Below are 15,282 nucleotides of genomic sequence, written 5' to 3' on the forward strand. Positions count from 1 at the left end.
GGTCAGGCTCCTCCTTGCCTAGGGCTTCGCCTGGGTCAGCAGTAGGATCGCAAGGGAGCAGCCTGTGTCTGTCTCCCTCCCTGGTGCTCTCCTCACTGGGCAGAGGGCCCCGCCCTTTGTACTTCCTGTCCCACCCTTCCCCTTCCGGGGATTGGCGGAAACTTGGCCTGGCCCCGCCCACTCAGGCTCAGAGGGTGGCTCTTTCCCCTCTGGTTCGGAGGGGAGCCACCGCGGCTCCCTACAACTTGGTATCACTGAAACCTATGACTTCTTGTTTAATAAGCTTGTCTAACTTTTAATATACACTAATTCAGTACTGTGATTGAAATAAATGTTTGTCAACCCCCAATTAAATTAATGAGCTGAAATATATTGAGTCTTTAAAGGAGCAACAAACTTCATATCTTCTGGGAATGTGCAGTGATGGGGCTATGCATAGCAGAGACACGTCTCTATGGAGCTCAGGGGCTGGAATTCAGTGACTGTTACTGTGAACCTAGGAAAGGTTAAGACTGGTAGAGTCTGGAGGAATTTTCAAGTGAGGAAGACTGGTGTGGGAGGGAGGTGACACACAGCTCACTCTTGCTGAGGCAGCGAGGTAGCACTGTGTCCCAAAGCTCTGGGTGTTACAGGTTGCAAGGATCACTGTTGTCTCTCTTTAGAATGTAGGAGGGCATGATCAGAAATCAGAATTTACGAACTGGGGAGCAGAGACTACTGGATAGCTAGTTGGTAGTCTCTGTTCTGTTATGAATAGCAGACAGTTGTCCATGATTAGTTACAGTTGTCTTCACAGCAGTTTCATCATTAGAGCCCTGCAAATCCACGGATATCCATTTTATATCTGTGGATAGCTGCAAATGTGGATATCTGTGGGCCATTTTTGCAGCTCGTGGATTGAATATGGATGCAAATTTTGTATGGCGCAGGTCTCTAAATATAGGATCTCAAAGGCTATATTTCCCCCATGCTGACTTACGCTGCAGAAGCAGCAGCCTTCCTCTCCAATGGACCTGATAGGGCAATGAAGTCTAGAGAGGTTTCCTAAATTGCTTGGCTGCTTAAAACGCCTAGATAGGAGCATGGGGGCTTTTGCTGCCTGTCTTGAGCTATCACCTCCCCTTTCCCTGGATAGGGAGGGGAAGAGGGAATGTAGGATCTCTAAGGTGGGGAAGCAGCCTAAACTTGCCAAGGCAGCCCCCCAGCAAAGCATGTATTTAATTCTGTTGCCTGTTTATTTCTTTAAGCCCTGTTGCTTGTTTGGGGGCTTTGGAGGGGGGAAGCTTCTGCTTTAGCAAGCCTATATTGGCTTCTTTGTGTATGTAATTGCCCATTCATTTAAATGAAGTAGCCTGTAGCTTTGTCATTGAAGTGTGTGGCTTGTTTTTGTCTTGGTGATTGGCAGTGGGCAGTGCCTCCAAAATGAGATTGGCTTGGTTTGGGCTTGCTATGAAAAGGCAGTGCAGTAGTTGTAGACCTGGGAGCATATGTGCTTCACACAACTGCTTCCTGCCTTTTTAGATCTCTAGTTCCAGAAGAGGTGGAAGTACAGCCAGTGTGGCGTAATGAGAGGTTTGTATCTCAACAAAGCTCTGCAACTGGGAACATACAACCTAGAAACCCAAACTGGACAGTCTCTACGTAAAAGAATAAATGGACACAAATCAGACGTCAAGAATTATAACATTCAAAAACCATTCAATCTCTCTGGTCACTCAATTACAGACCTAAAAGTGGCAATTCTTCAACAAAAAAACCTTCAGAAACAGACTCCAACGAGAGACTGCTGAATTGGAATTAATTTGCAAACTGGACACCATTAACTTAAGCTTGAATAAAGTCTGGGAGTGGATGTGTCATTACACAAAGTAAAACTATTTCCCCATGTTTATTTTTCCCCTTACTGTTCCTCAGACGTTCTTGTCAATTGCTGGAAATGGTCCACCTTGATTATCACGACAAAAGTTTTTTTTGTTTTTGTTTTTTTTCTCTCCTCCTGGTAATAGCTCACCTTACCTGATCACTCTCGTTACAGTGTGTATGGTAACACCCATTATTTCATGTTCTCTGTGTATATAAAATCTCCCCACTGGATTTTCCATTGCATGGATCCAGTGAAGTGAGCTGTAGCTCATGGAAGCTTATGCTCAAATAAATTTGTTAGTCTCGAAGGTGCCACAAGTACTCCTTGTCTTGTTGCGGATACAGACTTTCATGGCTGCTACTCTGAAACCTGTCCTTATGCAAGGCACTGAATTTAGCCTTATGGAGTAGAAATCCATGAACTTAATGGAAAAAACTCACAGATACAGACAGACATCATCTTCCTTTCCAAATGCAAACAGGTGGACATCATACCAAAAGGACTGAAGGTAAAAAATCCATTACAATCTACAAACCACACAGACTGTGCTGACAGATTGTGCCACACGCACTCAAAGAAACTGCGGAACCGCCTGATCAACATCCTATACAGCAAATGGGAAAAATTAAGAATGAGCTCTCAAAACTGGATATTCTCCTTAAAAAAAAAAAAAAAAAAAAAAAAAAAAAAAACCCAACCCTCCGCACAAACTTTCTCGTGGCTGGACTTTACAAAAACTAGACAAGCCATTTACAACACACGCTTTGCTTCCCTGCAAAAGAAAAAGGACACTAAACTACAACATGCCACAAGGGGCCACAACAGTGGTTCCCTTAACCCATCCAGCAATATTGTTAATCTATCCAGCTATACTTTTAGGAGAGACGCTTCTGCTGGGCTATCTCAGGGCCTCACCTTCTGCCCTTCCACCCCCACAAACATGATACAGTTCTGGGGTGACCTAGAATCCTATTTTCAACATCTCCGACTCAAAGAATATTTCCAACACACCTCTGAACAACATACTAATCCACAGAGACCTTCCTACCAACACTACAAAAAGAAGGATTCTGGGTGGACTCCTCCTGAAGGTCAAAACAACAGACTGGACTTCTACATAGAGTGCTTCTGCCGACATGTACGGGCTGAAATTGTGGAAAAGCAGCATCACTTGCCCCATAACCTCAGCCGTGCAGAACACAATGTCACCCGCAGCCTCAGAAACAACTCTGACGACATAATCAAAAAGGCTGACAAAGGAGGTGCTGTCGTCATCATGAATAGGTCGGAATATGAACAAGAGCCTGCTAGGCAGCTCTCCAACACCACGTTCTACAAGCCATTACTCTCTGATCGCACTGAGGGTTACCAAAAGAAACTACACCATCTGCTCAAGCAACTCCCTGAAAAAGTACAAGAACAAATCTGCACAGACACACCCCTAGAACCCAAGCAGGGCTATTCTGCCTGCTAACCAAGATCCGTAAATCTGGAAATCCTGGATGCCCCATCATCTCAGGTATTGGCATACTGACAGCAGGATTGTCTGGCTATGTAGACTCCCTCCTCAGGCCCTACGCTACCAGCACTCCTAGCTGTCTTCGAGACACCACTGACTTCCTGAGGAAACTACAATCCATCGGTGATCTTCCTGAAAACACCATCCTAGCCACTATGGATGTAGAAGCCCTCTATACCAACATTCCACATAAAGATGGACTACAAGCCATCAGGAACAGTATCCCCAATAATGTCACAGCAAACCTCATGGCTGACCTTTGTGACTTCATCCTCACCATAACTATTTCACATTTGGGGACAATGTATACCTTCAAATCAGCGGCACTGCTATGGGTACCCGCATGGCCCCACAGTATGCCAACAATTTTATGGCGGACTTAGAACAACGCTTCCTCAGCTCTCATCCCCTAATGCCCCTACTCTACTTGCGCTACATTGATGATATCTTCATCATCTGGACCCATGGAAAAGAAGCCCTTGAGGAATTCCACCCTCATTTCAACAACTTCCATCCCACCATCAACCTCAGCCTGGACCAATCCACACAAGAGATCCACTTCCTGGACACTACAGTGCTAATAAGCAATGGTCACATAAACGCCACCCTATACCGGAAACCTTCTGACCACTATGCCTACCTACATGCCTCCAGCTTTCATCCAGACCACACCACACAATCCATTGTCTACAGCCAAGCTCTACAATACAACCACATTTGCTCCAACCCCTCAGACAGAGACAAACACCTACAAGATCTCTATCAAGCGTTCTTACAACTACAATACCCACCTGCTGAAGTGAAGAAACAGATTGACAGAGCCAGAGGAGTACCCAGAAGTTACCTGCTACAGGACAGACCCAACAAAGAAAACAACAGAACACCACTAGCCATCACCTTCAGCCCCCAACTAAAACCTCTCCAACGCATCATCCAGGATCTACAACCTATCCTGAAGGATGACCCATTACTCTCACAGATCTTGGGAGACAGGCCAGTCCTTGCTTACAGACAGCTGCTCCCCAACCTGAAGCAAATTCTCACCAGCAACCACACAACAGAACCACTAACCCAGGTACCTATTCTTGCAACAATTAACTTAAGCTTGAATAAAGACTGGGAGTGGATGGGTCATTACACAAAGTAAAATTACTTCCCCATGTTTATTCGCACACACCCCCACCCCACTGTTCCTCACATGTTCTTGTCAACTGCTGGAAATGGCCCATCTTGATTATCACTGCAAAAGGTTTTTTCTCTCTTGCTGGTAATAGCTCACATTACCTGATCACTCTCATTACAGTGTGTATGGTAACACCCATTGTTTCATGTTCTCTGTGTATATAAAATCTACCCATTGTATTTTCCACTGCATGCATCCAATGAAGTGAGCTGTAGATCACAAAAGCTTGTGCTCAAATTTGTTAGTCTCTAAGGTTCCACAAGTACTCCTTTTTTTCTTTTTGCAGATACAGACTAACACGACTGCTACTCTGAAACCATTTAATGCAGCATCTATTCCATCACTTCTGCCTAAGGGAAACGAAATCCACTGACGAGAGATCTCCGTAGTACAAGAGAGATTCAGGGCTAAGTTTTTAGTCCTCACGCTTATGCAAATTGTCCTATGCATCGGTGAAGGCATAATTTGAGCAAGAGCTGACTCTTGAGTTGACAGGATAGGCTCCTTTAATGATGCTTACGGGGTGCACAGCAGAATAAGTAGCAAGAGGCACAGAAAGCTTATATGACTGCATGAGGCACCTTTGTACAGTAACTCCTCACTTAAAGTCGTCCCAGTTAACGTTGTGTCATTGTTACATTGCTGATTGTCAAGGTTCCTTTCCCACTCTGAACTTTCGGGTACAGATGTGGGGACCTGAATGAAAGACCCCCTAGGCTTATTCTTACCAGCTTAGGTTAAAACCTTCCCCAGGGTACGAACTTTGCCTTGTCCTTGAACCGTATGCTGCTACCACCAAGCGTTTTAAACGAAGCATAGAGAAAGAGCCCACTTGGAGACTTCTTCCCACAAAATATCCCCCCAAGCCCTATGCCCCCTTTCCTAGGGAAGGCTTGATGATAATCCTCACCAATTGGTACAGGTGAACAGAGACCCAAGCCCTTAGATCTTAAGAACAATGAAAAATCAATCAGGTTCTTTTAAAAGAAGAATTTTAATTAAAGAAAAGGTAAAAGAATCACTTCTGTAAAATCAGGATGGTAAATACCTTACAGGGTAATCAGATTCAAAACAGAGAGAATCCCTCTAGGCAAAACCTTAAGTTACAAAAACAGGAATATACATTCCAACCAGCACAGCTTATTTTACCAGCCATTAAACAAAAGGAAATCAATCGCATTTCTAGCTAGATTACTTACTAACTTAACAGGAGTTGTGAGGCTGCATTCCTGATCTGTTCCTGGCAAAAGCATCACAGGGACACAGACCCTTTGTTCCCCCCCTCCAGATTTGCAAGTATCTTGTCCTCTTATTGGTCATTTGGGTCAGGTGCCAGCGAGGTTATCTTAGCTTCTTAACCCTTTACAGGTGAAAGGGTTTTGCCTCTAGCCAGGAGGGATTTTATAGCACTGTATACAGAAAGGTGGTTACCCTGCCCTTTATATTTGACACTGATCAATGAGGGAACATGCTCATTTAAAGTTGTGCAATGCTCCCTTATAACGTCGTTTGGCAGCCGCCTGCTTTGTCCACTGCTTGCAGAAAGAGCAGCCCATTGCAGCTAGTTGGTGAGGGCTTGGAACCAGGGTGGACCAGCAGCCCCCCTAGTAGTTCCCCGCTCCCCTAAGTTCTCTGTGCGGCAGCCGCCCAGCAGGCTACCAATTGCCAGCAGCTCAGCTGTCCCTCCCCCCACTGCCATGTGCTGCTCCTGCCTTCTGCCTTGGAGTTGCTCCCGGGAGCCTCTTGCTTGCTGTGAGTGGAGGCGGCTAATGTCAGGGTGTCTCCCTCCCCCTGCTCCTGCACCCCGCTTACCCCATCTTCCATCGAGCGGGGGGACACAAGACAGGGCTCGGACGGAGGGAGCTTCCTGTCAGCAGCTACCGTTTCAGCTTGCTAATTAACTTAAAAAGGTAATGTACTTAAGAGTGGCGTCAACGTACTTAAAGGAGCAATGCACATTTCTCTCTCTCTCTTTCTCTCACACACACAGGGGGTGTGTCTCTGTCTGCCATGCTGTCTCCCCTCCCTCCATTCCTGCTGCCTTGTAGAGTGTGAGGCTACATTAACAACAATGGGTTAACCCTTGAGGGTTCAGCCAATTGCTAGTTCATCATTTAGCAATAAGGCGTCCCCTACGATGTATCCCATCCTCTGACTTCACCACCTCAATCAAGCTTCACAATCATCATCGCTGTGTACCAGTATTAAATTGTTTGTTTAAAACTTATACTCTGTGTGTGTGTGTAATAAAATATAGTCTTTTGTCTGGTGAAAAAAATTTCCCTGGAACCTAACCCTCCCTATTTACATTAATTCTTATGGGGAAATTGGATTCGCTTAACTTCGTTTCACTTAAAGTTGCATTTTTCAGGAACATAACTACAACGTTATGCGAAGAGTTACTGTACTATATATACTACCTTACCTCCACAGTATTCTGTATCTTATGCAATTCACATAATTGTATGCTGCACTCTGTACCATGCACTCTATGGCTTGTAACATGCAATTTGCACCCTATGTACCCCATTTATTCAGATTCAGCTAATACTGGTGAAAGTTCACTTTTCTTTTCTTTTATCTTTTTTTTTTTTTAATCATGTTGTCGGTTCGTCAGCTCAAATTGAAATTGTCACTGTTGCATCACCCCTCTGCACTTCCTGGCCAGTTGCCATCAGAAAAGTTTCCACATTCTGTATTTGAAAAGCCAGTGGTCAATGGAGAAAGAAATTGGAAAGAAATAAATTAAGTGCTGGTGCATAGAGTTGGAAGGGAAATGAGAGGCAAATCATCAATTTGGCATGCATTCAGATGCCATTTTAATGAAAAGGGAGATACTATGTCTGTCTGTGTTGCATGTGTCACGCAAAATAATTTGTACTTTTTAGTAGCCATAAAACCAGTACTTCAAAATTATTTAAACATAACCTGATTCTGGTCTACATTATTTATTATTTAAACATAAATAATGTAGACCATTCATTCAACATAAATGTAGACCAGCATCAGGATCCAGTTTGCTGAAGATATTTACCAAGCAATGTGTCATTATCACATGAAGACAAGTGTGACTCAGGAATTATTGAAGTGTGTAGCAACAGATGTAAGACCTTTCGAGGTAGTCCGTGGCAAGGGCTTCCTTGCGTATTCTCAGTGTTTGATTAACGTGGGTGCCAGATATGGTCAGATGGATGCATGTGCACATACCATAACGTTAGCCCTGCATGCTGCACTTGTGGCATAAGAAAAAAGAAAACAAATCTGAAGCTGGAGCTGAAAAACATGCTTGGCACAGTGAGTGGAGGAGGTTACCCTCGATCTGTGGATGATTACAGAAAGGTTGCATATTTGGGAGTAACTGTTTGTTACGTACAGTCACAACATGGTGGAGCGGGTGCTTTGTGTGACTCGGTTTGAGAGCAGGAAACCAAAAACTGCAGAGAACATTCGATCTGCTGTTTCTTGGGCACTCAGAAGATTGATTTTTTTATATATACACAGCAGTACCAACCCGATGGTTTTCGTTATGGCCCGGGGAGCGAACATGGTTGCAGCCGTCGAGTCCTATGTGCAAATTAGCTGCTCAGTGCACATTATAAATACCATACTTGAGCAACAGAAAGAGGAAGCAGTGACCAAACTGATCCACACATGCTGAAATCGCGTTACTTCAGGAGATCTGCACTTCAAAGCAGACTGTAGAAGTCTCCAAAAGGAGATATAGCAACACAATGGAACAGCAAACTACTCCTGGAGGAGATAATTGCGGTGCAGTGGAACAGCATCTATGAAATTCTGACAGAAAAGGGGGATACTCAGCTCATTGATAGCATTGACCATAAGACCTTAAGCACCTTAATAGAGTTCCTTCAGCCCTTCAAGGAACCATCGGATATGCTAGAGCAGTCATCACAGCCCAGTCTCCACATGGTGCCCATTTGGTACAAAAGGCCAAAAACTCATCTCCATTTTTCCACCACTGATGTAGATAGTCTGTCAACCCAAACCCAGCCTTGCAATGTCTCATGGAAATGGAGCCTGTGCACAGAGTAGTAGTTTTTCTGCACCCACAAATGAAGGGGATGAAAGTTTTCACTGAAGAGGAGAGACAGGAAGTTTATCAAGAGACCAAGAAGAATGTCTCATTGCAGCAGAGAAATATTCCTGCAATTAATCTTATTCTGCTTTCATCAGCTACACAGAGGCCATCACCAAAGGAAACGAAATAGTCACATACAGAGTTTTGAGGATTTGGATAGCGATTTGTGGAAGTGACAATGAGCAAGTGTCAGTGTATCCCCCGAAGCTGACCAAGAATGGAGATGTACAACTGCTGGATTGGTGGAGACAACACAAGCACAACTTTCCCCTTCTCAGCCGAGTTGCACGGTTTCGTGTGTTCTATCCCAGCACCCAGTGCACCCTCCCAGAGAGCCTTCTCAGTACCTGGGCACACAATTAATGAGAATCACACTTCACTTAAGCCAGAAACTCTGGATGATTTAATGTTTTTACACAGTAACGTTTCAAAGAAAATCACCTGTCCCAAGGAAGACCTCTAAAATGAAGTCCCGCAATTCAGGGCAAGTAGATAATTAAGCACTGCAGGGCTTGTAATGAAAAAGGTGAGCCCTGCACAAATTAAGCATTGTCTGGGCAGCCGGAGAGCACCTTCACCGCAGTCCTGCACCCATGTAGGGACACTGACCTGGAGTCAGGGAACACCTGCCGTTGTTGTTCCTCTAAAGTTAGTATTTATAAATAGTATTTATAAATTCTAACACTGGCTCAAGCAGGCAGACGCATAGTGAAGGAAGGTACTAAAAGTCCATCACATTTATAAATTTACTCAGACATCTAAATTCTGATATTCAAACCCCCCAGCTATTATAGTCTTGTGCTTCTCTTGAGTGTAAACTACCAACTTGTTGAACTGTGTGTGACTGGATTGGGACCAGAACGTTCACACATTTGTGACCTAATCAGAGTTTTGAAACTACGTTTCCAAGGGTGAGATATTAAAGTGCCGCCTCTAACCTCTCTCTTTTTCTTTTAATTTAAAAGCTAGAGCTTTTTGTTTTTCAGGGAACATGAGACATAGAAGCCAATAATGTGCATTATATGTGAGAGTTAAATGTTTGGTTTGGTTTTCCTCAAGAATCTCTTTACTTAGTAGAACTCTGAAAGGAATCAAACCAGATCAGTGTGAGAGAGAGTGTTCTAACCAAAGGCACGTAAATATTTCCCATTTTAAAACAAGTCATTCTACTAATCCTTTGTGATGAACTTCCTGCAATCCAAAAGAGGGCACTGATGGTCAGGTGATGCCACGTTGTTTCTGAGGTGTTAGAGCAAGACTTTCAAAGCAATCAATGAGATATGGACACCTAATTTACTTGAACACTAGTGGGAATTTGATGTTCATGACTCTTGAGCGGCTTATAAAAATAGACTGAGATTTCTAGTAAGTGGGATTGAGTTGTGCTCCTGTATTTCTCTCTTTTTGTAGTGTCTGAGGTTGTTTGAGCAACGTGCTCTTACTCAGTAGTTCCATAATCAGTCAATCAAATACGTTTATTAAATAATGTGTTCCAATTGTGGGCATAGGCTTGGGAGAATTCAATTTTTTTAAAATAATTTTGAATGATAATATCAGTGTTTATTTTTAAGCATTTTTGTTCTATTTTTAGTGACTGAAATTTTCACAGTAATGGGACATTGTGGTGTGTTCCGGACAGTAGGGGGTCAGCCAATATTTAATAACATTAGACACTGGGACTCAAAGTTGAAGGTTTATAGCCATTAAAACACAGATGGTCAGTATCACATGTCAACATATACAAAATAAATATCCTTAAATCAAACTAAGTTCTTCAGCAACATTTTTCTTTCTTTGCTTTTCTGTACATTTCAGTTATTCTAGATGAAAATTTTTTATGTTGGTTTGTGTGTATATGGTGAAATTGACATTTACCAATAAAAATCTAATCCTGTCAAACCTAATATGTAACACTTTCCTTTTTCAAACATGAATTACTCTTCACAGGCTCGTTGGAAGGTGAGCACTGCTCGCTCCATTTTATAGACTGGGGGAGAGCGGGCAGGCAGGTTGGTGTATCAGAGGCCTCAGAGGAAATCCAGGATTGTAAACTGAGTTTCTCTTTCTGTACTTGAACTTTCAACCATACCTTTTATGGAAATCATAGTTACTGTAAGTACACTTAGTGCAGCCGAGGGAATACTAGGAAGATAATCCTACTTCTAGTGATGCAAAAAAACTCATTTTGGTGAAGAAATAACTTGGCTGTTAGGCTGTGCTTTCTTGCAGAAGGCTTTTCTCAACAAATGCATCTTGTTTTGTATGTGTGTAGACAAGAAGCTTATTGTTGTAACATTACTAAAATTCTATCCTTAGCATTTTCCTTATCGACCATGCCTGGACATACCGTGTTGAACATGCCCGCCAGCAGCTGTTGCACGTTCCCGGTCTGCTTCACAGAATGGCAAACCTCATGGGAATAGACTTTCATGGAGAGGTCGCGGATGAGGGAGCTATTGAGCAGGTGTTGCAAGAAATGTGGAAATACAACCAGACATACCAGCTGTCTCAAGGGGTAAGTGACTCCTCTAATCAAGAATATTGAACTGCTCTGCTGGATCCTGTATTTAATCATACCCATACATGGATAACTAATACAGATGTCTCTCTCCAATATAAAAACACTCCTTTTTGAGCCATTTAAGAATGGACTGCTGCTCAGAAGAGGGATAGCAAGTGCCTTGCAATTGTAAAAAGCAGTGACAAGCTGCCAACATTTTAACAAAGGGGTACCCATAAAGGTTTCCCTCTTAAACTATGACAAGTTTCATGTAACAAGGAGGCGCATTCAGCAAAGAAGAGGAGTTAGAAGAATGAGAAATCTGTTGGCTGTTTTTCCTTTCTTAAACATTTTCCTTTAATTTATAAGAGAATAAACTCTCTATTATAACAAAATAAGGCAACATACAGTTAAGCAAGCAAACTTGCGTTAAGTGCGTTTGTTAGCAGTCAGTAATCATACATTGTTTGTTTGTAAACTACAATGTGTGTAGGTGTTCTGATAGATACTGTGATGAAGTATGCTGACAAACAAAGCTGTGAAAGGGAATATTGGGATAACTCACTTCTTTAAGTGTTGTGTTTTTTGTTTTTTTTTTTTTAAACTTACTCTTCTGGGATGCAGGGTGGCCTAGAGGATAGAGCAGGGGACTGGAACTCGGGAGATCTGGGTTTTATTCTTGGTTGGGCCACTGGCCTGCTGGGTGACCTTGTGCAAGTCATTTGACCACTCTGTGCCTCAGTTTCTCCATCTGTAAAATGGGGATCATGATACTGACCTCCTTTTGTAAAGCACTTCAAGATCAACTGATGAAAGGCACTATATGAGAGCTAGGTATTATTATTACTATTCTACACTTTCTGCTAATCCAGAATTGTCTTAACTTTCATACTATCATCAGTTCTTTCTTCACTGGAAAATTGTTAAATCTTGGTCAGTTGAAACAGAGCACAGTAGTATGGCTTTAGCGTGAGCCCCTAACCCCTTCTTTCTTGCGGCATTCTTTTAATAGCATGATGTGTAAGGGGTGTCTTTCTTCCCCGCTCCCTCCCAGACTGCAGAAGAGAAGGTTCCTGTCTGGTATATTATGGATGAATTTGGATCCCGAATTCAGCATTCAGATGAGCCTACCTTTGCAACAGCACCTTTGTTTTACATTCCTCAGCAAATTGCTTACACTGTTCTCTGGCCATTAAGGGATCTTGAAACTGGTGGTAAGTGTCTGTACATCAAGTAAGTTATCTGTTTTTATCCAAAGTTTGGAACTCAGCTGAATTTACATACCAAACCAATTCTAGCTTACCACAATTCTGGTATAAACTTAAACCACCCCCACCCTCCCAACATCCTGTGTGTCTTTTAAAACACTAATACCTCTACCTTTTCAATGGAAAACCATATGATAGATATAACTTCTCACTCGCTTCGTGACTCGCATTAAAGAGGATGCGGAGGCCCTCCTCTGCCCAGGAAGAATGTTGTTGTTGTTGTTAGAAAGAATTGGAGAGTTTCTCTTCGTTGTCCATCTGAACTGCTTTTGTTAGACAGCAGTGGATACAAAAATTACACAAACTACATTACAGGGACATTGTGTGCTTTACTTCGCAGCTTAAATAAAGTAAGGAAATGACAGATTTAAAACTGCTCATGTAGCCTTAATTTGGTGCCTGTCATCTGTCCTGTGCACTGAATGAGGCAGAGCTCCTGGGGGGGGGGAAATTAAGATTTGAACATATAGCTAACACTATCAGAATGCATACATAGGGAGCAGCCTAAGTAACATTTTAAATTACACATTTTAACAAACTACATTTTTTTTTAATCATTGCAGTTGTCACATAATTTATGGTTTAATTAGGTCATTTGCATGAACGTGGTATGGGAAGATTGTTGTTGGAAAATGACTAGCAACCCTACAATTACTTTTATATCCCATTTCCCCCCCTCCCACCCCCGGTAGAGGAAGTGACTCGTGACTATGCCTATGGGGAAACTGATCGCTTAATCCGGAAGTGTATGTTGTTGCCGTGGGCGCCTACTGAGGTATTGGATGTTAACTATTCTACCCCAGAGCCATCAGAAGATCACTACCAGGTATAATTGTAATGAATCTTTGCTTTTAGGGTCTCTTTTATTAGGACGATAGCTTAAAACCTGGAATTGCTTTGGTTTTGTTTCTCTTCCTGACTGCAATATGAAGTATTAAGATTTCATAATCTAAAATATTGCCTTATATAAATTTTAAATCCTATATAAGACAAAGGAGATGTAGTGAAGCCAGAAATAAAAATATATAGCAGTTCTAAAACTAAAACATTAGTGACTTGCCACATCTTGCAGTTCCCTTTGCTATCTCCCATCCAAACAGAGGCACAGAGTAGTCTAATTCAAAGGCTTCTGACATGCTGTAAACCAAATTATGTGAAATTCATCATGCTAATTCAGCAGTTGGAGAAATTGCTAAATAGGTTCGTCCCGATTGGATTTATTGTTACAGAATATTTGGTCAATCCTGTAATATAGGAAGATTAATTTTTGTATGCAAGGAACAAAATCTTATTTCCAGCCTCATTATTCATTTTATGTTACAGTTCTAAACCAATTAAATACTACAGCAGGGACAACATTTCCAAGATGATGACTCTGCTTTTCAATTATCTTTCCCACAAATACTTCCCTTTTGAGCTTGTGTGCTGTGACAAAGAACTTGGTTATATTGTAAGGGTGTGAGGTGAATGTTCTCTTTTGGCCAATAGGGCTGCAAAAAAATGTGCCAAGACTTTCCAAAACAGGAGCCTAACTTTTATGCATCTGTGGAAACTGTTGATTGGTCATAGGGTGGATTGATTTTAATCATGGTTTAAATCAGCTGTTGGGAAACTTTTGATTGAAATAATTTATTTTAATCATGTTTTGCATTTATACTGCTTTTAAGAAAATAACTTATCCCATTTAAGAGAGGCTGAATCTTATTGGTGAATAACAATTTAAAAATGTTAATTTGCAACTAAACATAACCTTTACACTAAATCTGGTGCTATTTTTTGCTAACCAGGAAAATATGTTATATCTATGTATGTTTATTTAAGCAATTATATAGTTTATCTTTTTACTAGATTAATATTTTACTTTTTCAGGTTCAGTTTGGATGGAAATACTAAATCGATTAAAAATGCACAGAACAGTGTGTGTGTGTTTTGGGTTTGTGGGTTTTTTTAATTATTAAATTAAATAAAGCTACCTTAAATATGGGGGATACATAATCTCTGTGATAAGGAAAAAGAAAAGTTTATCAAAGTATGTTTTGCATTTAAAACTAATTTATTAAACAAAGGAAGTAATATTGGTAACTAGTGACCAGTCAGAAACCAGATTAGTCTGTTTCCACCCAAACAAATGAAAATACCAAAAATATTCAGTCTCTTATTACATATGTCAGACTTTTTTGAGGGGACAGTATTTGTTTTTGGAGGGCTGTATTTTCTTGGTTTAGAGACTAGGAGCAACATTTCACTTTTAATTTTGATAATGTTTGCTTTTTTGGGCAAATGTGCCTTGAGCTCAGTATAAGGCATTTCTGTGCACAGTTTAATTCGGTTTTATAATGATCAGGTTAAGTTAGAGAAGTAGCATTTCTTGCAGCTGGTTGTCATTTTATCTGTGACAACGCAGTACATCTTTACAAGAGAGATGACCTTTAGATCCCAGTTATTCTCTTTTCCGTCTCATTCTGGTACCCACAAGAGTTGTCATGGGAACAGTTGACCGAAGCACAGGCCGCGTGAGTGCATGTTGCATTTTCATACCAATCAGTTTGATGAAATACCAGTGCAAAGTAACTCTGGGTGCTTGATGACCATCCTGTACACCAAGATAGGACACCATCCATTTTATGCAGCCAAGCAAAATTTAGAGATGAGTGCAAAATATCTGAAAACCTCCCTGAGCACATTTGCAACTCATATTTTACATAAAAAAATATTTTTACAACTAACTTCACTCACAGTTTCTCCACCTTGAAAATATTTTATTTATAATATGTAACTAACCACTTACAGTTCATTAAACTTTTATGGCATCTTACTTTACTGAGGTTTCCTTCAAATTCTGCTGCATA

At 41.5% G+C, this 15,282-nt stretch overlaps 1 protein-coding gene across 1 annotated transcript in view; it reads left to right on the forward strand.

Moving 5' to 3' along the window:
- Positions 1-15,282, forward strand: part of TTLL12 (tubulin tyrosine ligase like 12) — a 66,625-nt gene that overhangs the window by 24,340 nt on the left and 27,003 nt on the right. The window contains exons 3-5 of the mRNA XM_084638241.1: positions 10,982-11,180; positions 12,220-12,379; positions 13,126-13,259. Of these exons, the coding sequence (XP_084494367.1) occupies positions 10,982-11,180; positions 12,220-12,379; positions 13,126-13,259 (493 nt within the window). The remainder of the gene's footprint in view (positions 1-10,981; positions 11,181-12,219; positions 12,380-13,125; positions 13,260-15,282) is intronic.

The sequence above is a fragment of the Lepidochelys olivacea genome (assembly GCF_965140295.1).
Source record: "Lepidochelys olivacea isolate rLepOli2 genome assembly, chromosome: 1".
In the NCBI taxonomy this organism is placed as follows: domain Eukaryota; kingdom Metazoa; phylum Chordata; order Testudines; family Cheloniidae; genus Lepidochelys; species Lepidochelys olivacea.